The 23954-nt window shown below is 37.7% G+C and overlaps 1 protein-coding gene across 2 annotated transcripts in view; it reads left to right on the top strand.

The window, feature by feature from the left end:
- Positions 1-21420, top strand: part of LOC143853541 (TOM1-like protein 9) — a 31676-nt gene extending 10256 nt beyond the window's left edge. The window contains exons 2-11 of one of the 2 annotated variants that reach the window (XM_077363352.1): positions 823-901; positions 10435-10533; positions 10628-10741; positions 11353-11513; positions 16465-16546; positions 16971-17056; positions 17132-17188; positions 18133-18300; positions 19187-19713; positions 20509-21420. In XM_077363352.1, coding sequence (XP_077219467.1) covers positions 823-901; positions 10435-10533; positions 10628-10741; positions 11353-11513; positions 16465-16546; positions 16971-17056; positions 17132-17188; positions 18133-18300; positions 19187-19713; positions 20509-21131 — 1996 coding nt within the window. In that variant the 3' untranslated portion in view covers positions 21132-21420. The remainder of the gene's footprint in view (positions 1-822; positions 902-10434; positions 10534-10627; positions 10742-11352; positions 11514-16464; positions 16547-16970; positions 17057-17131; positions 17189-18132; positions 18301-19186; positions 19714-20508) is intronic. The other variant, XM_077363359.1, reaches the window with a different exon arrangement.
- The last annotated feature ends 2534 nt before the right edge of the window (positions 21421-23954 follow it).

The following is a 23954-nucleotide window of genomic DNA, read 5'->3' as shown; positions in this document are numbered from 1 at the left end:
CACTTCACTCATACATGTCATGTAACACTGGATTACTGCCAGTTACCTGTTATTGGTTTTACTATATTTAATCAATTTTCTAGCTTTGTAATACTGTGAAGGCACCAACCAGATGATAATCTGATTTCTGCAGTTTTGGTAGAGCAGGCTACACGGAAATAATGGTCCCATATACATTCTAACTGTGTAACTGACATCTGATTCAAGTATATGGCTAGTGATAGTCAGTATTCATACCATAAAAAAAATAAAAATAAAAGGCTAGTCAGTCTTCCTACTTTCATATTTCCTCTATAGCTATGCAGCCTATGCTAGTGATTCATTTCATAGAAGAGTGGCAAAATTTACGTTCGGCTGCCTACCTGATGCCAACCCCCCTCCTTTATCCTGGCTTGGGAGAGGCTGTGAAAAACATTTCATTTCATGACCTTGAATAGGAGAGAATGGAAGAAAGTGATCTGCGCATACGAACCCAACTAGTGTCGGGATTAGACTTAGTCAATTTGAGTCGGTTGATTCTTTCACCTTCTTCATGAAAATTTTCTAAAGGATTCATTTAGCCGACCCCAACTAGTTTGGGACAAAGGCTTAGTTGAGTTGAGTTGAGCTATGCTAGTGATGGTGATGGTGTTATTTTTTTTGGAAATAATGATTGCGTATGCATTCTTTCTAACTATATAACTGACATCTTATTCACTTGCGTAGCTAGAGATAGTCACTATTCCTATGTTCACAATTCCTCTGCAGCTATGCTAATGGTGTTGTTATTTCTTGTTTGCCTTTTAAATTGTTATCAGTTTCTCATTGTTTTTAGTTAATCAGGCAAGCGAAGGATGTCGTAAAAGGCCTTAAAAAGCGCCTTGGAAATAAGAATCCAAAGATTCAACTTCTCGCTCTCACGGTGAGAACTACTATTTTTTGTATGGTTATAAGTATGCATGAACCTTGCAATTCTTCACTGTTATTTCCTTCGCTAACCTTATGTCAAAGCATGAAACTAATTTATATATGAGGAATGCGAAACTCGGGCGCCCCTTGCATAGATGAGATGAAAGGGCGCCCCCATTGATTGAAAGTCACTAAAGTGCCTATGCAAGGGGGTGCCCCTGAGTTTAGCATTCATCATATATATAATCTCTTCTGACAAATTAAATATTTCATGTCTGCATTGATCTTTTATTGTGAAAAAACAGCTACAATCAACTATATCTATTGCATCTAGTCTTTGATCACATGTTAGTTACTGTGTGTATAATCTGGGAAAGAAGGGTAGAAATAATTAGTTGTTCCCAGCTATCCAGACATCTTTGCGACGTTTGAAGAGCTTTCGCTGTAACTGCTCAGCTATTGATCACATAAACTGATTACGATGCATACTTTAGTGCAGCCGGATGGGCAAGCGGAAGTCGTTAATTAGAGCTTGGGAAACTTGTTGATATTTAGTGAGAGAGCTTGTTAAATCGTGCCTCAAATTTATAGTTCAAGTGGAGTTTGCATACAATAGTTCTGCTAGTAGAAGTATTGGAAAACTCTAATTTAGGTGGCTTATGTGTTTTATCCTAATCACATCCTTGATTTAGTACAATTACCATCACACGGTAGATCAAATGACGACGTCGAAGTTTTTTTTTTCTTTTTTTGAATGATCGCTAATTTATTGCTAAAAGGACCGAGATGGTGAAATTACAAAGTAGAGGAAACAACAAAGGAGGACTGATAAAAACAAACAAACAAAATGGAGTCATGGAGGAAGAGAATAAATAATATCCAAAGACTCTTTTGACACTCCTTCCCTAGCAAGTCTATCAGCCACCTCATTTGCCGAACGGTGAACGTGCATAAACACAAACTCTGAAGTCCTCATCCAATCGAACATCTCCTAAAAAGCCTATCGAATCTCCACGGATGATTTTGGTTCCCTTCAAACCACTTGATGACATTAAAAGAATCCCCTTCTACCACCACATTATTTACTCTAGTCTCCACCAAAAGTTTAAGACCCTGATAAGTTGCAAGAGCCTCGGCTTCCATATCATCTGCCTCCCCAATAGGACCAGCGTAGGCCCAAACTACTTACCCTTGATTATTTCTTAGCACCCCGCCAATTCCGACCGAACCCGGATTCCCCGTACTTGATCCATCGAACTTTAACTTTAGAAAGCCGGGAAGTGTGGGTTACCAATTCTGAACTACTTTTTGTTTCTTCTCCACACTCCAACAAACTTCCCTCCATCCTTCCCATAGATCATAGGCAGACTCGAATCTAAAGGGAGGAAGTGATTTCACCCAATAGATCGTGAGGGCAATCACTTTGATGAATAAGAATGCAGGGCCTCTAGAGTGCCCTTTGAATACTCTTGCATTTCTTTCCTTCCAAAGAACACAAATTGTAGTAATTAGGAAGACATTCCACAAAATTTTTCCATTTTTCTTCCAAGTGGCTGCCAACCAAGGTTGAAGAAGATCAATAAGGTTTTCATTGAATACCCAATGTATGCCAAAACGACTAAGAAGCTTGCTCCATACCCCTCCCTAGCCACTATGCAATGGAGAAGTAGGTGAGTAGCTATTTCTCCCGCCCCAATGCATAAGGCACAATGATCTACGATTAGCATTTTCCTCTTTCTTAAGAAGTCCACACGTTGGATTCTTCCACGACATGCTGTCCATCCAAAGGTGCAAACCTTGGTAGAAAGACTTTACAGTGTAGGCTACAGATGAATTCCAGATCCAAACCCTTTTATCTTCCTCATCATGCTTTGCATATCCCTCTTCAATCACTTCCAAAAGCCTAGCAATGGAAGCGATCTCCCAATCAAAGAAGTTCCTTTGGAATAGTGGGTCCTATACCACCTTTTCTCCCCTTTTTTCCATGTGATCCTTTACAAATCCCTCCTTGTTAATCGCCATTACAAATAGTTCTGGAAACATATCCTTTAGAGATTGATTAGAACACCATTTATCTAGCCTAAACCGAATTCTATTTCCTTCATACACTCCGAATCTGATGGCAGCCTCAAACAAGTGCCTAAACCTTAGAATGTCCCTCCAATCGTCATGCCCAAGCATCTGAATCTATCCTCTGATACCCAATGACCTGGAGTAGCACCATATTTAGCTTCAATTACCTTAACCCATAGTTGGTTGTCCTCCTTTCCAAATCTCCAAAGCCATTTACCAAAAAGGGAAATGTTCATTTCCTTTATCCTTCTAAACCCAAGTCCTCCACTTTTTTTATAGGCTTGCACACTTCTTTCCAATTCGCCAAGGGAACCCCCTCTTATCATTGGATCCCCCCCCATAAGAACCGCCTTTGGATTTTTTCAATTCTTGTAAACACACTCATGGGACATTTGAAGACCGACATTTGGTAGATAGGGATATTTGCCAGGATAGCTTTAGTGAGAGTGATTCTACCACCCCTGGAGACGAGGTTTCTTTTCCATGTATCCAATCTTCTTTCCACCCTTTCTACCTTGGTCTACTCCTTAGGGGTTGGCAGAGTTAAGACTACGTGGAAGTTTCTTTAAAAAAAAACATTCAAAAGATTTGTGGAGTCTATTCCGGAATGAGAGATGATCGGATTGAAAGAGAAGAAGGAGAGAGGAGGGATAAAAACGATTCCGAGGAAGAAGGATCTGTTCCCATGTAGTCAGAGCCGGCCACACCGGGGAATCTTACTAATTGGAAGGAAAAGGAGGATTTCGATCCATTGTGATTCGGTTTACTAAGTAAAGTCGATCGATAGCCTTTGTCACGGGGGTTGGCAACAACCAAAGAAGATCGGGAAGAAGGCAAGGCGCATCGGGACGGGAAGAGCTAACTGAACTTTCACGGTCCTCTGGTGCAATATGATTACTAGGGCTCTCTTCAAATGCGATATCAAATGCGATAAACGACTTTCTTTTTGAGGCTGCTAGATCTGTTGTTGTTGAAAGAGGTGCTTCGGTCGCATGCATGGGGGCTGGGCATACCGTCGTCATGAGGCAAAATAGAGTGGCTGAAATCCAACTCAAACTAGACTTAATTGCTAAACTTCGGAACGGTGTCGAAGAAAAGAGTTTCGGTTGGTAGTGCTAAGATCTGAAAGGAAGGAATAAAAACAAGGTGCAGGGAAGGCCACAAAATAGATCAATGGAGGTACTGATTTGCTTCGACGGGGAAAGATTATTAACGTGGTGTTAAAGTCAGGCTTTACTGCATAAGGAATGATATCCATAATGTCCCTACAACAATTTACAAGTGAAGGAGTTCTGGCCATGCAAGATCTTGAAGAAAGTGGCATCGTATGAACATTTGGTAGAGCTTCCTAATGGTCTTAATGCTAGTCCTATCATTAACATATCGGGTTTTATGATTGTGTGGGACGTGTTGAAGTAACGTATATTAAAGAACGAAAGGAGCAGCCTCTAAAGAAAATTAGGGAAGAAATTGAAGATGTCCTTGACACGTAGGCCATTGGCCATGATGAGGCACTTACAATCAATTCCTTGTAAAATGGAACAGCTGAAAGCATTTGGATTCAAGAAGATGAAGTGTGAAAACCAGCTGAGAATAGTTTTTAAAGATATGTTGAAGGCTTGAAGCACATTAATCGGAGCCAAACTGTCCCCTATAAGACCAATATGCTCCTGTTAACAAAAGAAATGTCTAAAGCACTTCTAATAGGCCCTACTCTCATATTTGGACCCCTTTTTCTTTCTCTCTTTCTTTTTTTTTTTTTTGGTGAAGGCTGGTGGTGGGGAATGAGCTTCCTCTAACGTTGTTTTGGTGGGGTGAGGGTGAGATTGGATCTTGATGCCTTTTACTATGTTTGGCTTTTTCCTATTGAATGGTTGGGGTGGGATCTATAGCCCTGTTATTGATCCTTTTGCTATTTTGTATCGTTTTTCGAGGCCATATCAACCCTTGTTGTTTTGTTTGTTATTGCTTAAAGGGAAATGGCATCATGATTTTCAGAAATTTGTTTATTTTTTTCATTCACTGGAATTCGTATATGTTGAATCTATGTTGTTTTTAACGATAAATTATATTTTTCATTTTATATTATCTATTGCATCATGTAGATCTATGACATATGGCTCCCAGCTTTAGGACACAACAAGTGTCAGTCATCTTCAAAACTACTTGCCTCTTTATCAGTTTTTCTCATCTTTGGTTTTCCTTACTTTGGAAGCTTCTAATTGTGTACCTGATTATTTTCCCAGTTTAACCAAGCATAAATATTCTTGGTTGTGGCTTTGATTGTTGTTATCATTATTAACCACCTTATCATTCGTCATTTTTTTGCATAAAATCTTATCATTCTTCATTACTGGCATCTACTCTGGCCAGTTCTACCTTGGTTTTTACCTGATATTCGTCAGCTTAACCAAAGTTTGGCATGTTTAAACAAAAGTTACAAATCCTAGCACAACACAAACGCGACAGATTTTTTCGAACGATTACCATCTAAGCTTGCATTCTTTAACCATTTTCTTGATTCTTGTTTTGGAGGCAAGACTCGCTTCTCATTCTTTGGAGTGCTTTCACTATCAGAATCACGTTTTGTAGCTTACATCTAAAAATCAAGTTTTCTATTTTTTGGAACAGAATCACGTTCTGCTATCACCTAATTAAAGATTGATTGTGGAGTACCAATTTGTGGGATGTACCGTGTACGTGCCAAACACTGTCGAAGAAGATTTTTCATGCAACCATGATGAAGCCATCGACATAGGTCAACAAATATGTTAAAACTGTGTATGAACTACATGTATATCTTTCCACAATGAAACTTAATGCATATCATCTATTTTTATAGAAACATGGTATTAGAAAAAAATAATTAATGTTTATTAAAGAAGCCGTTAACCAGTGACTATCTGACAGTGAGAAACCCAAAATTATTATAGTTACATCGAGCAAGTCTATGACATTTGATGTCGACTAGATGTTTTCTTTTGTAATACCATGGAAGGCAAAAAGATATAGCTAATATCCTAGCTAACGGAGGGGTTTGAGGCTCTCTTATATGAGCCTTATCTTCCTCTCATGTAAAAATATTATTGTTCTTATCATGTAAGTCTATGACATTTGATGTCGACTAGATGTTTTCTTTTGTAATACCATGGAAGGCAAAAAGATATAGCTAATATCCTAGCTAACGGAGGGGTTTGAGGCTCTCTTATATGAGCCTTATCTTCCTCTCATGTAAAGATATTATTGTTCTTATCATGTATATTATGCAGATTAACAAAGAGATGGTAGTATGTTGGTAATTATCTATAAGATAAGCATCTTTTGGTCATCTTCTACGGGATTGTTGGTCATTTTCTATGAGATAGGAGTATTTTGGTCATTTGTTTGAGATAAGGGCATTTTGGTCATTCTATATAAGGAAATTCAGGTCATTTTGTATGATATAAGTGTATTTTAGTGATTTTGTTATTTTCTATAAGTCTTTTTTTTTTAATGGTGAGGTAGGAGTATTTTGTTAATTTACTATGTAATAGGAATGTTTTGGTCATTTTCTATGCAATACCTTATCTAATGGAAAATGACCAACATACCATTATGGAAATATTTTCTATGAGATAAGGGTATTTTAGCCATTTCCATAATGGTATGTTGGTCATTTTCCATTAGATAAGGTATTGCATAGAAAATGACCAAAACACTCCTATTACATAGAAATTAACAAAATACTCCTACCTCACCATTGAAAAAAAAAAAGACTTATAGAAAATAACCAAAGTACCCCTAACTCAAAAAATAACCAAAATACCCCGACCTCGTGGAATAGGAGTATTTTGATTATTTTCTATAAAATGTTGTTGATTTGCTCATTTTTGACGGGGTAGGGGTATTTTGATCATTTTCTATGAGAAGGGTAGTTTGATAATTTTTCACGAGGAAAATTTTGGTCATTTTCTAATTTCTATGAATTAGGGGTGTTTGATCTTTTTTATGAGATAAGGGTGTTTTGGTCATTTTTTGATGAATAGGGGTATTTTGGACATTTTGAGAGAAAAAAAGGCATATAGTCATTTTCTATAAGAATGTGGCACTGCAGTCCAGTATTTTTCAACAAAGTACTGTACGGCCCACTTGGTAGGATGATCCGAACCATTCATCTGTTGGGCCACAACGTAAATAGGTTGTGCCCCAAAAATCATTTCCATACGATGATCCTAAGTCCTAACCCTCCGATCTATAGAGGTTTCCATAATGTCTAGTCCCTCTATAGACCGGAGGGTTAGGATCATCCTATGGAAATGTTTTTTGGGGCACATCCTATTTACGTTGTGGCCCAACAAATGATTGGTTTGGATCATCCTATCAAGTGCGCCGCACAGTACTTTTTGAAAAATACTGGACCATATGGCCACACACACCATATAAAATCTCCTGAGAATGATTAAAGAATGTGGATTTTTATTATTTTTCATTCTTTGTATAAAAAAAGAATCGCTCCTAGAGTGGTTTAAGAATGCACACTAAGTTGCCACTTATTTCTTGAAGCGCTGTCATACTGACTATTTGTAGTTTTGAGGATGTGATAGTACCATACAAAGAGTTGAACAGTTAGGTTGTAACTCATAGACGCTGCTTGAGCTTGATTTATTTGGCTATTACTTTTTTAGTGAATTAAATTATGGGCTTATATCGTCATTTATAAGAACGATTATGTCTTTATAACACCAGCCTACCTCATTTCAGTGAGCTCCTTGGCAGCTACTGATGATCCTGATCTCGTTTAGATGTCACGTTTGGGATGATCATGGGCAGTTTGTATCTTCTTGTCCTGTCACAGTGTGCTAAAGTGATGCGAAGAATATTAGTGTTCTACTCCTGCTCATCTTCTACATTTTTGGCAATAGATAATGATATTGAGTTGAAAAGTTAATGGGGTATTAATTGCAAGTGTCATGGATGTCGATATTAGTGTATAGATTGAAGATTAAATCTGGGAATATTATTTAAGGACATTAGATAGTTATAAGAAGGCCATGGTTGCTTGGGAGGATGTATGTAAACCCTATAAGGCTGGGGGTTTAGGTATTAGAAGGATTAAAGAAATTAACGAGGCTTTATTGGGCAAATGGCTTTGGAGGTATGGCGAGGAGGAATCTCAACTTTGGGTCAAAGTCATTGACTGTAAGTATGGGTCTCAAGTGGGGCATTGGGTATCCTATGACAGGCATAAAGGGCGGACGGTGTGGAGAGATATTATCAGTTATAAGCAATTATTTGTCCAAGGTACTAGATTTAGAGTACAATCTGGGGGTAAATTTTGGTTTGATAAATGGTGTTCTTCGATGGCATTGAAAGATATGTTTCCGGAATTATTTGCGGTTGCCGCTGTTTCAGAAGTTTTGGTTAAAGATTCTTTTGTGAGACGGGAGGACAGGGTTGTGTGGTTGCCTTCTTTTAGAAGAAATTTCTTTGACAGGGAGTTACTGGCTTGAATTTCGGGAAAGTTGTTATGTAAAGAAGAATGGTGTTGATACAAGGGTTTGGATTTGGGATACTTCTAGAGAATTCTCTGTTAAATCCTATTATCAACATCTCGTTCATTGCCGTATAGTATGTACTATTGCAAAGGTTTGGTCTATTCAGGCTCCCCCTAGGGTTGGTGTTTTTGTTTGGGGCAGCACTCTTACATCAGATTCAGATTCAGACGGTGGATTTCCTAAGGAAGAGGAAGATGGGCATCGTTGATCATTGCGCTCTTTGCATTCAAGCTGGTGAGTCAGTCGATCATATATTTATTCATTGTTCCATGGCCAGAAAGATTTGGAGTGGTATTTTGCAACGTTTTGGTATATTTTGGTTATTTCCTTGTTCCCTTAGTTCACTCTTTGAGTGTTGGCAAATGTGCCCTTGGAGGAAGAAGGGTAAGATCCTTTGGAATATTTCTTTCCTCGCGGTTCTTTGGGTATTATGGAAGGAGAGAAATGCAAGGATATTCAAAGGTAGGTCAAAGAGGGCTTCTTTTCTTCTTAATAAGACTATCGCCCTTACTATCTCGTGGGCTAAATCTTCTTCATCTTTTAGATTTGTCTCAGCTTTTGATTTGTTGTATGGTTGGCAAGAGGTTTGTTTTAGTTTGGAATCTAGGCCTAAAATTATTGAAGCATGGGTTCCACCTCCTAATGGGTGCTTAAAATTAAATTTTGATGGCTCAAGCATTGGTAACACGGGGCCGGCTGGCATAGGGGGTATTTTTAGAGATGAGGAGGGCTTGGTGAAGTGGGCTTTTTCTGGCCCAATTGGAGTTGCTAACTCAAATGAGGCTGAGGCTCGGGCTGTGCATCAAGGGATCAAATTTCTGAGGGATGATGAGTTCGATAGAATCATGGTTGAGGGAGATTCCCTTAATGTTATCCGATGGTTGTATGGTTCCCGTATTTTTCCTTGGAGATTTGCTGATTATTTTGAAGAGATTAAGGACATCATTGGAAACCATTCCATTACATTTCGTCATATCAGGAGATCTGGGAACGAGGTGGTGGATAGGCTTGCCAGGGAGGGGGTACAGTTGGATGATATTGAACTGTTTGATTTCCTCCCACCCTGAGTTCGTGTTCTATTTGCTTCTTTTATGTTCCCTTTGTATCTTTTTTCCATTTTCTGATTTCTTGTAATTGACCATCTTGATCCTTTTAATGAAATCTTTGCCATTCAAAAAAAAAGAAAAAAGAAGGCCATGGTTTTAAATTTCGGCCAAAACGAAATGTTATGACCAAAATATTTCGATTTCGGTGGCCACCGAAGCGATACCCACTTGGATTCAGAAAATTACAAGATTCATCCTAAATTTTGGAATGTCGCCCGAAATTTCAAGATTTAACCTGAAATTTTGGGATTTTTCGTGAAATTTCGGTATTTCGTTAATATTTTGGTCTCCCAAAATTTCGGTATTAAATTAATATTTCGATCAAAATATGCTAAACATACAAATTTTCATATAAAAACAAAGCAAAGTTTTTGTCGACATTTCGACAGAATCCCTGACAAAATCGACTCCACACAGAATAGAGAAGAAGAACGAGATTCCTTCAAGATATTTCTAAGAAGCGACAAAAAAATATAAAGAAAAACCAGTGGCGAAGAATCTTACCTGGATTTCGGCTGTGATTTCGTACCGAAATATTTCCAAGATTTACAAAATTTCGGCTGAAATTTCGCACTGAAACTGAAATGTTTCCATTTTGCTGATGACTGAAACAAAAACCGAAACCGAAACTTAAAACCTTGAAGAAGATATATGCCTCTGCATTGTTGATTTTCTGGAAATGATATCAATAGGGGCCTTAAAAGTGTATATTTATTTTATGAATTTAAGACAGATAAAAAATATCCTTTGTATATGTTGTGTGGACATGAAGCCATTGCCAACAGTTCAATCTGATTACAGCATGATAATATATATTTTATGCCATATTCCAGCTGTTGGAGACATTGATAAAGAATTGCGGAGATATTGTTCATATGCATGTTGCGGAGAAAGATATCCTGCATGAGATGGTGAAGATAGTTAAAAAGAAGGTTAAAATATTTTATGCAATTTTTGGCTCTCTCTTTTTCTCAATTTATTTCCTCTTGAAAATCTTTCTTGATCTTGTTTACTGCATGCCCGCAGCCTGATTTGCATGTCAGGGAGAAGATACTGATTCTAATAGATACATGGCAAGAAGCTTTTGGTGGGCCAAGGGCAAGATATCCACAATACTATGCTGCATACCAGGAGCTGTTGGTAAGCCCTAGGGTTTGGTGTTTGGAAGATTTTATTTTGCATAATTCTCAAAGGCAAGGAGTTAATCCCATTTCAGCTTTTCATTATGGTTTGATGTTTGGAAGAATGAGGAATGATAGGATGAAGGGCGACCTTGCAAAAATTGGCTTCAAGGGCTTCCCTTTTGGTTAATTTCTGCAAAGTCAATTAAAGGTGATGCCGAAAAAAGTGGATGGCTCCTAAAAAAGTGGAAACCGTGTTGACTTTGCAGAAATCAACCAATAGGGGTGCCCTTGAAGCTGATTTTTGCAAGGGCGCCCTTCATTCTATCATTCCTCTGGAAGAATTTATTTACCATAATTTTCTAAGGCAAGGAGTTAAGCACTGATTTTGATGGAAAATGTTTTGAATATTTAGCTTTTCGTATAATGCTGTACGAAATAAACATCATAGCAGAGGTTATAATTGCTCATTTGTGCTGCCTTTGACTTTCCGTAATGTGAGAACCGTAGTCATAACTAAAGAAAGGATCCCCTTCATTTCTTGGTTTGCAGAAGCTTCGTGTACACACAATGATGAAGAGTTGTAATGTTTTTCTTTTAATTAGATAAATTTTTTGATTTGTGTTTCAGCGTGTGGGAGCAGTATTTCCTCAAAGAACTGAGAGGTCTACACCCATATTTACTCCTCCTCAGACACAACCTCTGTCAACTTATACTCAATCATCACGTAGTCCTGATTACCGTCAAGACGCACCTGAGTCTTCCACGGGTTCTGATTTCCCAAATTTGAGGTACACCAACTTGATCCTTCTCTAACCATGTATCCATTATAAGTTTATTTGTTCCCTATGCAAATTCAACTGAGTAACGTGTGTATTCTACACAACTATCTCATAATTGGTTTACTTGCTCTGCAACTCTAATTTTCAAAATGAGGTACTGAAGAATGATTTTTTCCCTAGTCACGTGGAATTAATTATGTTCATAATTTTATCAGTATGTTTGATTAAAAGATTTCATTTTGCTTTTGTTTTCATTTTTGACCTATGTTTTCTGGCTACTGAAATTTTGGGGTGTTTTTAGGAGTTTGAACCCTTACCAGATTAAGAAACGAATTCGGGAAGCGAAATTTGAAACGAAAATGAGAAACATGGGGAAAGGAATAGAGGAGAAATGAGAAAGTGATAGAAAATCATATAAGAAATGAATTGAGAAATGTTTTAGGAAATGTGCTAGAAAATTTCAGAAATGATAAGAGAAATGTGAAGGGAAACATGTATAAACAAGGGAAACATGAAATAGGTAGATGATTTATGTATGTTATTTACTTTTTTATTTTTTTATCATAATTTTTTTACTTATTTCTATTTTTATTACTATATATACTATTGTTTTCCTTCTGAATATGTTTTCCACATTTTTTTCATGTGATTTCTTCAAAACTTTTTATTTACACTTCACATATGTTTCACATGCATTTCTCATATGTTTCTTATGTGTTTCACACGAGTTTCTCATATGTTTCCCACACGTTTTCCATATGTTTCCCATGCGTTTTGGAAATGTTTTTCCATTTTTTGTTTCACATTTTGGAAATATTTTGGAAACACATTTTCGTTTCCCACCCATATTAGGCGTTTCCGGTAACTATGGTTTGAACTCTAATACCTCATTGTCAACTCTTTCTTTAAAGCACATCATGTATAATCAGATAGATCGATATAGCTATTGTTGAGATTGCTAGAAGGTCAATTGAAAACTTGTCTGCTATTGTAGACGAAGTTTTAAATTGCGGGTTCGGTTTCGCTTTCAGTCACCATGGAAACGGAAACATTTTTTTTTCGCTTGGAAATTTGAGAGGAAATTCTTTAAAATTACGGAGACCTGTGGAAACATGTGCGAATGATACAATTTTAAGATGAAACTTTAGGAAATGCTAGAATAAACACAAATACATACTTAGAAACCATCACATAAGCATGACAACTATCCATAATGGTTTAACGAAATGCGCTGTTGTGCATGTCTGATAATTCAGTACACACCATATTTTGCATGGAATTTGTAAAAATATTTATACATAATACATACCCTACATTTCACATGCAATTCATATAAATATACTTATGAAACACATACTGATACAGCACACCACTAATGCACATAGTTTTGGTTTCGGTATGCGCTTCTGTTTCGTTATGTGTTTCAATGGGGATACAAATAGAAACATTTTGGTCGTTATGTGTCGTTTTCAGTGGAAATTCAAACCATGATTATGGAGCTATTGTTATACACCAACAGTGTGCAGCTGTGAACGACCATGAGGGAGCATGGGAAGCATGCAACGGGCACTACACTTTATGTTGCTACCCAATTATTAAATGCTAAGTTCAGCTGATCTGGAAATTAGCATAGGAAAAATCAGCTTGATGCTTTCATTCACCGAATTCTTGCAGATTGTTTCTCTGTTTTCTTTGTAAACTGAAGATGCATGCGTATTGTAGAAATTGTACTTGTTTAGCAGAATATTGAATTTGTAATGGTTTGAAGAGAAAAACCAATAATTTCAAACTCATATCAGAAACAGAAATCTAGAGATCATGATCTTAAGTAACCTAGGAGGTGAGAAAAAAGCTTTATGTTTGTGCCTCTTATTAAATGGCCACCTTTACCTTAGGACCCGACATTGTTGGAACGATGAGATTGGAGTGGATTGAGTAATATATGTTTGTCTTGGATTCATATCCAAATAGTAGGATCAAAAATATAATTTTGGCAATAAACAAAAGGCTACTGTCATCTCTATTTTTTTCCATATCCTGATCCGTTTTCTTGTTAGAGTGATCAATTGACATCCAAATTCTCTTAGCATCTTGCTGATTCACTTTGTGATTTGGTGAAATGACTTCCGCGCCCCCCCCCCCCCCCCCCCCCCCCCCGCACGTGCGAATCCCAGCCAGAAGTTAGGACACGATCCAACTGAGGCGACCAAGCACCAAAGTCCTTTTGAACTCCCAAAAACTAGAAAACAAACAAAAAACTTTATTAGATGCAATTTTTCTTGATGAAGAAAGTGTAGATAAATTCCTGAATAATAAGCGTAATTTTTGTGAGTGGATATTTGGAGAATTATCACCAAATTCAAAATTATGAAACGACTTTGTATCATGTAACCACTAAAAAACCTTCTCAAGCAAGTACAAAGGTTGAGAACAATGAGAGAAACTGCAAGTCAAGTAGCAACGTGTCGTAATGGATGGGTGCATGGAATTGAACCTCTGTATATGTTTAAAAATATAAACCAAATACAGTTCTCTGGGAAGAATCAACGTGTTGTAATGGCTGGGTGCATGGAACTTTGCCAGACCCCTACTAGTTTCTAAGTAGCCAACAATCACTTAGCCTTCTTGCTCTATGGCTCATGTAGTTAGCCTTTTTTATATGTTTCTAGTTATCAGTGGTTGGTTCTGTTTTTTCTTCACAGTGACTATTGACTCACATGCAATCACATGCACACGCATATGTATATATTTATATGGGGAAATGATATCCACACTCCCTTGTTTTTAATAGTAGCACTCGTCCTTTATGTATGTATAAAGAAAGTGTGATTTTCGCACCCTGCAATCTCTCAGGTTGCTTTTGCATTCATTAATCACTTCACGCCAAAAATAGGCAATATTTGTGGCTGGTGATAGAAACAGAATATCGACTGACATGTATCAGATTTTTAGGGTTTTGATACGATTTGAATGCCATCATCAGTAAGTGTGAAAACTAAAGGAATATTGTAGGCGCATGCGCTGACCCAATATGGTCGAGGTACATGCATCTTGAACAGAAGAGAAGAGCGTGCATAGTTTCTTTACCTTACATAATAAGCGGTAGGGGTTTGCATTTGGCCATTGTTGAACTTAGTTATCAGTTCATGCCGAGTTGGTCTTATACTCAATCCATGGGCAAAAGTCTGTATGGTCTCACTTCAGTATTTACTGCCCTACCATCCGAAGCTGCTGCTCTGCTGAGGCGTTGTGCCTCTCCAGAGCGAACTCTATGCAGCTGGAGTGGCATGCGACACGGGATCAACCTACTGTTTCTACTGGATATTGTAGGGTGTTGTTTGTTGCTGTGTTCATATAACGATGGCCCTCCTCCCTTCCATGAAGATTGATAATGCTGGTTGCCAGAATTTGTTAGGTAGAAATCCCTTAAATAAATCTATCAGGCAGATATGGGCTGTATTGGCCAATACAACATTTATACAGCTCTATATTGGTGTCATGACTATTTATTTTCATCGGTCTGGGTTTGTGAAAATGGCACACGAACCTCTTTTTCATTTATTTTTGCCATTTCCTCTCACCTTCATTTATTTTCTGTGGGATTACATGTCATATGTGGAAATCCAAAACATTTATTTTCTAGGTCGATCCCATTTCTAAAAAATCCAAAATATATTAAAAGCCAGGTTGAATGGAAAAGAACATAAAAACGGCTTCAATGCAATGTAGAAATGAAGTAATATATCTAGTTAGAGATCAAATGGAAGATGATCCTAGATTGAAGAGAAAATGCTTGAGATTTAAAAAAAAAAAAAAAAATCATGAAATACCCACTGGGAAGACAAAGGTGGAAATTTCATAATTGCAGAGAAGGGTGAAATCTCTGAAGGGAAATCCATTTAAACACCAAAGAAAAGACCCATTTAAGTATTCTTTTCTTTCCATTCAAGCAATCCCGAAAAAGAAGAGAAAAAATGAAAAATTTGCCGAGATTTCCCCTTAGAAATCACAATTCTTATGTAGTTACAAACCCGAAAAATAAAAAATTGAGGGGAGAATGAAGAAGAAGACTACAAATAAATAAATAAAAATCTCCTCCTTGTCCGTAAATATCGCCTGGATTAGGGTTAAGGAGTGGATGTATTTATTGAGGGGTGTTCGAGAGAAAATGGGGGAAAGGGAATTTACTCTGAATTTTTCTTTTTGTCTTTTACTTGTGAGAACACCAAAAACAGCATAAATGTTGCTAGAAAACACAATAGAACTCTTAAAAAATGCGATTTTTTGGCGATATTTCCATAATTATCATGTTTTGGGATTGAAAAATGTTACATCCTCCCCCTTTTCTTCCCCATGTCACCCCCTTTGTTGTTTAAAAAGAGTTGTCCTAAATACGCTAGAGGGATTGGTTTGAGGAAGAAAAGATGGTGAATATATCACTTCCCTTTGGAATTTTCTCTTTTATTAAAAAAATGAACATTTTTTACGTTTTTTTGTTTTTTTTTAAATCGGCAATATTTGTGACATAAATGTATAGTACTCTAGTGCAACTATTTCTCTCATCTACCTTTAGTTACATGTTAAGTGCTTTGTTTTTTTTTTTTGAATGATTAAGTGCTTTGTTTGTAACTAGGACAACAATGGAATCCTTTTTCCATTTAACTAATGCTTATAGGAGAATTTATATGGTGCCCGACCGTGAAATCAAGAAGGGCAGAGTGTCAAAACTCAGCCCCTTGATTTTTGATCCTGGTCAAACCTCCCCTTTTGACTTTCCACTTAGATAAAAAATCAAGGGGTAGAGTTTTGACACTCTGCCCTTCTTGATTTCACGGTCGGCCACCATATAAAAACTCTGCTTATAGTTGCTGTGTTTCATTGTACATCGTGGTGCTACTGCTCATTAATTTATTGTTGTTAACACTTTCCTATGGGACTGAACTTTTGTTTCTTTGGTCAGCCTAACAGAAATTCAAAATGCTCGTGGTATTATGGATGTCCTTGCAGAAATGCTAAATGCTTTAGATCCAGGGAACAAAGAGGTCTGTGTAGATGAGATTCTTAACTTTAAAATAGGTTCTCCTTTGTTACAGTATTTTGCCGATGACATGTGGATGATTTCATATTTAGAACCACATATGAGTGTTTAACTCGACATACCCAAGAAACTCCTTGTGTATGAAATCAAGAGTCAGGTCAAGTAAATGGGGTGTCTCCGTTTTCTTTTAACTGGTAAAAACTCATTGAAGTACTAGAAACACTAAAAAATTTCATTCATGTATTCAAAATCTCAATTTAGTATTCAAAAAATCAATATATATCACAAGCTTTTTTAACTTTTAAACTAGATTAGTAATTGCCGAGTTCCAAGTCAATTGAGGCTCGGGCTGTTTTTGAGACGTTTCCTTCTTTTAGCTTTCTCTGCATATCATTGTATTATTGAGCCATCTCAGTGGTGATTTTCAGGGTCTCAAGCAGGAGGTAATCGTTGACCTTGTTGAACAGTGTCGAACGTACAAGCAAAGAGTGGTCCAGCTTGTGAACACAACTTCGTAAGGCTCCTTCTCCCCACTACTCTATCGTCATGGTTTTGTATAGCCTACGTAACAAGGACCCATGACTTTCAGGTGTTCCTGGGCCTGTCCATATGTATTAACACAGGTGTTGTCATACTCTTTTGGAAGGTTGGTGTTGTCATTACATTTGTGAGAGGGGGCTAAGTACTTCAGTTTATGCCCCCATCTGTGTGACACTCTGGAAAGAAAGAAATCAAATCATTATTTACAACAGAAGCACATCAATTGGAACTTGCCTAAAAGAGAAAAAAAAAACTCTGCAATTGGAAGGCTTTTACTTGACATCAAAAGCTTGATTGTTGGGTGGGTGCTTGTCGGAAAGATTTTTTGGGCTTAACAGTGCAAGACTTCTTTAGAAAATGAGCAGTAGGTGATTTCTGCATCATACCGTTAACTTTAATTTTGATGGGCAGTTCTTTGGTAACCAGGGGCCCGTGGGAGGGGAGGTGTTTTCAGAAATGATAAGGAGATATGGTAATGGTGTTCTCAGACCTTGTAGGCCTTAACGGCCCTAATGAACCAAGTGCCCTCCTTACGGGGCTGCATGTTTTCTTATCAGGGGATGGGGGGGAGGTCTATGTATTGAAGGCGACTCATTCGATGTGATTGCTTGGCTGGTCCGTAGTACTTTGGGCCCACGACAGTTAGCTCACATAATCGATGAGATTGTTGATGTGGTTTGAGGAAATGTTTTCTCCTTTTTTCCACGTGCTTCGAGAGGCTATTGAGGCTGTAATGAGAGAAGTTTTTACTTTGGGGCAATCTGTGCCCCTCATGTAATTTTCTTCTTCTCATTTTAGCGTATTCTTTCTGTTACATTAAAAAAATCAAAAACAAAAGAGCACTGACCAACACGTGTCGGTGTGATTGGATATCACTAGGTTTTCTATTTTCTCATATGTTTATACTTCTTCTAGTTGCAAAAAATGCCTTGACACCATTTAGGATATGAAGTGTTCTTTGAGTCTTGAAATATTTTGGATTTTTGTTTGTTTCAAATTCCCAACTTCCAAAATGGCTATTCAGTGCTAACGTTCTTTCACTTGTTACAGGGAAGAAGAGCTGCTTATTCAAGGATTGGGACTGAATGATGACTTGCAGCGTGTACTGATCAAACATGATGCCATTTCTTCAGGCTCTCTTGTTCGAGCAGAGAAACCCAAACCTCCTCCTCAAGCACTCGTAGATATTGGTGATAAAAAGACACAGACTGATCAGGGGTAATCTGAGTTTTCTCACAAGACTGTTTACTTTGATGACTATTGCAGTATATGTCATTAGTTGGTCATTAATCTATGTAAAACTAAGTTTAGTTAGGGAAAATGTGGTGAAGTAACAGTTAAAAATAGGAAAAATAAAAGCACTAGTTTAAAGGTGGGACAAATGGTTTCATCCTTTTTACTTATTTTCTAGGAAGAACAATTTTTCAAAGTTTTTTTTTTAAAATCCTCTCCCTTATCTATGAGAAGTCATAAAAGAAGATTGAGCAGAGTATTTTTGCTTTTGGCTTTTGTTGAACCAAGCTGTGTTCGTGAAAAATTTGATCGGTTGATCATTTATTTGCCAAAATTTTCAGAAATGCATATTCACTGATCCTGGCCAAACCAATGGACTCAACCAGGTTTCACATTTGGAGTTTCATGTCCAACTGCTGATCTTTCATATTGCTGATTTTCATATTGTCTACATCTTGTGCAATTTCAGATTTCAAAGTATCCTCATTGGGATGCTTTCATATATTGATATCCTTCAGATGTCACTTGCATAATTTTAAATTTCGGCCGTAATATTCGGTACCTTGAATCTGAGTTTTACATGATTTCCCTGAAATTTCCCCGAAATCTTGAAATTTCGTTTTTCACCCTTATTTACGAAATTTCTACCGAAATGTTAAAGATTTCCACCAAAATTTCCATAGAAATGGCTGAAATTTCCACCGCAATTTTATACATTTTGGTGAAAATTTTAAAAAAAAAAATCAAAATTTTGTCAAAATTTTACATGATTTCGGTTTCGGTGGACCGAAACCAACATTTAAAACCTTGGTCACTTGCCATCTCCTCCATTGCCATTGACGAACATAAGATTTGAAACTTTTCTATGCAGGTCTACTTCAAATGCAGGTACAGGAAATCAGCACCATTTTCAGCAGTTACTTCTCCCTGCACCTCCTGCATCAAATGGTACAGCAATAACCTCTTTGGCTTTGGCAAAGATCGATCCCCCTATTGACCTTCTCAGTGGTGATTACAATTCACCAACTGCCAATTCACTAGCTCTTGTCCCTGTCACTACAACAACTCCCAGCTCCAACTCTCAACAGGACATCTTTGGTCTTTCGGACATGTTTTCCGAGAAAAACAATACTACCAATTCCAATACTACCAATTCCTTTGATTCTCAACCAGTTTATTCAGCACCACAGACATACCCTTCAACACCTCAGTCCCAGCAGCCACTGCAGCCTCCACAGCCTGGGTTTTATCCGAATGGGAGCATCCAAAATATGGTGCAACCTTCATATGAGCAGGCGTCTTTCGCGCAACAGACCCATTTGAACCATGGTCAGAATCCTGCATGGAATGGTGAGGTTGCTCAGAGCATGAATCCACAGCAACAATCCCCCATTTATGGTACATTATCTTTTTCTCAATTGTTCCACCTTTAGAATGTAATCTCAAATCTTTGATTCTTGGTGCTTCTCCTATGTTGGATTCTTATGATTTCCAAATGCTCCGAATCCTAACATCGGTTAGTTTCTGCTTTCCACATTAAATAATGATAGGTACGTGGCACTGGGAATTATAAGATTGATGAGAGGATTGAATAGGAAAATGGATAACTGGAATTTCTTAACTCGACTATTCTATCATTAAGTACCTGTGTTGGACACGTTTCGGATTACAATACTTTGGGATTCTTTGCGACACTTCTATATTCTTTTACCTATTTTTTTTAATAATAATACTATTACTTTGCAATTACCCCATGTTTTGGGCTTTTTCCATCCTAATAGTATGTTTTTATGTGGAAATAAACATTATATTTACGTACCTATTCAAACTTTCAATATATTATTTGTCGTAACTTTATTAGTGTAAAAGTTTTAAAATTTGCGAATTGATTAAACTATTTTGGCGAATCCACAAATCTTTCCATTTGAGTTTGCCGAATTCGACACTCGATATCCGTGTTGGAATCTGACACTCGTACCTGTACTGATACTGGATACAACATATCCAGTCCTCTTAAAACCCTAGCTCATGTTTGCAATGAGGTTAATTTGTCTAGTTCTGCATTGTAGAATGTTTTTTTGTCTGATCTTCTTGCTTGGTAGGAATTTTTTCTTTGTTTTGCTTAACCACTGCTCTCACCTTTAAATGACCACAATCATCATTCCGATACCAATCTCTTTCTTCTCTCAACAGGTGCAAGCGTTGAAGGCAATGGAGCCCTTCCACCACCACCCTGGGAAGCACAACCGGTGCAAAGTAACCAATATGAAAGCATGCAACCCCCGCCAATGCAGAACACCCAATCAATGGGCATTTATTCTCAACCAATGCAGAGTGGCCAGCTGGCAGGTATGAATCCTCATCCAATTCAGAGTGGTCAGCTCACAGGTATGCACTATCAACCAATGCCGAGTGGCCAACTATCAGGTATGCATTCTCAACTAATACAGAACAACCAACTAGCCACGGGCATGTATCCTCAACTGATGCCGACCCAACTGGGAGGAATGCATCCTCACCTAATGCAGGGCAGCCACCTTGGCGGTATGTATCCTCAGCCTATTCAAAGCAACCAGTTTTCAGGCTATGGATATGGTGGTCAGCCTCAGTTCCTTGAACAGAGAATGTATGGGTTTTCCATGCAAGATAACAACAGATACATGACCTCCTCCTCTTATCAGATGCCTACTACTACTACTAGCTACATTCAGCCCAACAAGCCCGCCAAGCCAGAGGATAAATTGTTTGGAGATCTTGTGGACATGGCCAAGACTAAGCCAAACAAACCTAATCCTAGTAAAGTTGGGAGCTTGTAAGATCAGTGACTAGTAGTCCCTTTTTTTTTCTATTTTTTCCTTTGTTTCTTCATTTTGCTCTCTTTTTTATATGCTTATTGCCTCATTTTATCATGTACATGCCCTGTAGAAAAAGAGAAGAAAAAAAAAGCAAGGCAAGAGAAAAGAGGAGAGGGAAAGAGTTGAGACAGTTGTTGATTGAGGTTTTGAATTTACAGGATTCTTATTTTTCTATTTCTTTTTCTTGTGGATATCCTCATGTTATATTGGACCTGACTTGGAAGTGAATCATTTGATTTTTTTAGTCTAACAGTGAGTTGATGATACATAGAAGACCTGGGTGTTTATTTTGTCACTGAAGTAACATGCAGGCTCTTCACAGCCAATGATCAGTTGGACTGATGTCGGAAGTGTTATGGAAGTGCATTGATTGGATGGAAGGCTGTGTGACCATTCCGCCGATGAAAGGTATCTCAGTATGTGAAACAACAAATTACGCCAAATGCTTAAGCTGTTGTAGATGGCGTTATTTAATCTTTTTATACTTTAACACTAGAGGTGCAACTCGGGTCGATTTTTTGGGAATCCGGGTTGAGCTTTTACCATAAAATCGGGTCAGGTTTGGGTTGGCTTCAATTCATATTTTAGCAAAAGCTCAACCCGACCCAATCCAAGTCCCACCCCTATTTAACACTCCCCCTCATGTGTGGCTCTTCTTTTTAGGGCTGGCCTGCACGTGGCACATGTGGCCCCTCTTTTGTGTTGGTCATTACTCATGTATTTTTAATATCTATTAAATGTGTATTTTTAATATCTAGGAGTTTTGAACCCAGGCAATTGCTCTTATACCATGTTAAACAACCAATTACTCCAAAGGCTGAAGGATGAATCATCTTAATCTTTAATAAAGAATATAGAATGCAAAAGGAAGGTCTTTCTAGATTTGGATTGTTTGCCGGAGAACTGGACAGGACGGGAAAAGATTGTTCTTGATACTTCACAGCGGCGAGGTATTCTGATTCTGGACTGGATATTGATACTGAAGCAGGATTTTGGTCCTTTGAATTGTTGAGGCTAAGAATTGAGTCGAGATCATTGTTATGCTTTCCTCCAACCTATCTTGTGGATTGAATGATCAGAATTCCAAGAAGGGTAATGGATACACTAAGGGGTCGTTTGGATACACGGATTTTAGAGTCCATGTTTTTAGTTTGAAAACAGTGTAAAAGAGGGTTCATGATCAAGCTGCTCTATATTGTCCTGACTTCGTTTCTTGGATTTTAAGTGAGAAAATCAGGTTTTAAAAATCTCTCCTGCATTCTGAGATTTCTAAAACCTGGAAATATGGGAGGATCTGCTATCTTGCTGATGGAAAGAAGGGTGAGAAGTCAAAAAAGATGGCTGGTCCGTTTTTTCTCGTCTCTTAGCTACAATTTTGAAGAAATCCCGGATTCTAAAATCTGCATATCCAAACGGCCCGTAGGTTGCGTTTGGAATCAGGAATCAGAATCAGCTTCCTTTTCTGATTACTATTCCATTTTCCTATAAATGGGATGGGAAAATTCAAATAAATAGAAATTTGAATAAAAGTTTATTTCCGACTGGAGCGGAATCAGGATACCACCTCTTGGGCAGGAAATGGATTTCAGCGTTTCCCCCCATCTATTCCACCCCTGTTTCGATTCTGTACTCATTATTCAGTTTGGTCTTCTTTTTTGTTTTGAACAAAATGATGGAATTGGGCAGAATCAGGTAGGGTGTCATTCCAGCATCTGATTCCAGCAATCTAGGGGCCTCCTTAATGCTGTGATACAGACACCGCCAACAGTGCTAAAATCTACCATAAACAAACGTCTTCCTCTAGATGAAATCCTCTGCTTCATCATCTCTCAAGGCTCAGTTTGGATTGTAGGTAGTTTTTTGAAAAGGTTTGGAAAAGTTTTTCCCAAAAGTTATTATTTTTCAGTTGTTTGATTACAGGTGATGAATGTGGTTTTAACCGCAGCGGTTCAAGCTTTATTTACAGATCTTCAATTTATAATGATATCCCTCTAATGAAGCCATAACTCTATGAATTCCTTCATCATCGGGTCGAAAAAAATTTCAAGAAATATTTTTCTTGCATTCCAAACAGGGCCTAAGAGCAAATATATTTACATTGGTTGGTGCACTTAGAAGAAACATGTAATGATCCATTTTGTATTTGAAAATCAATAGAACAACAGTGCGCTTCTCGTGGGCGTTAAGTTTTTATATGATTTTATGATATGCCTAAAACTTGGAACATGGCTAAATATTTCTGGGATTTGGGTAGATCTCCTGAGATGGATTTGGGGTATTTTGATGTTTAAGTTTATCTCCAGTGCCATGGTCTGATGTTCAGAGCTTCATCTGATTGCTGGTTTCTGCATCTAAACTTTCAGAGGATGTGTTTCTGTTTTTATATATAGGCACTCTCTCTCCTTTTTTTTTTTTTTTAATGGTGTATACCTAATGGATTCATTTCATAGAAATGTAATGTAAGGAGGATTCATTTAGCCGGATAGATTAGAGCCCAACTAGAACTAGGATTAGAGCCGGAATCCGTGGAAGAACCCAACTAGAACCAGGATTAGAGCTCGGAGCTGATATTTTGGGCACACCTATCTATGTGAGGGCCCATCAAATGAATGGTTTGCATCACCCAGACAATGTGGGCCCCATTATATTTTAAGCCAACGGATTAGATAAGTTAACTACTCGATTGAGTAGATACACTTTTCTCGTGTTTTAATCCATATTTCACTGAATTTTATCCACATTTTTCTGTACTGGAGAAAGAGAACAAACACAGACCACCACCTA

Source organism: Tasmannia lanceolata, unplaced genomic scaffold (genome assembly GCF_043159265.1).
Source record: "Tasmannia lanceolata isolate RefF3 unplaced genomic scaffold, GAP_Taslan_0.1 ptg000003l, whole genome shotgun sequence".
Taxonomy (NCBI): Eukaryota; Viridiplantae; Streptophyta; class Magnoliopsida; order Canellales; family Winteraceae; genus Tasmannia; species Tasmannia lanceolata.
Note: the sequence above shows the minus strand (reverse complement) of the source record. Positions and strands in the feature narration are given on the sequence as shown.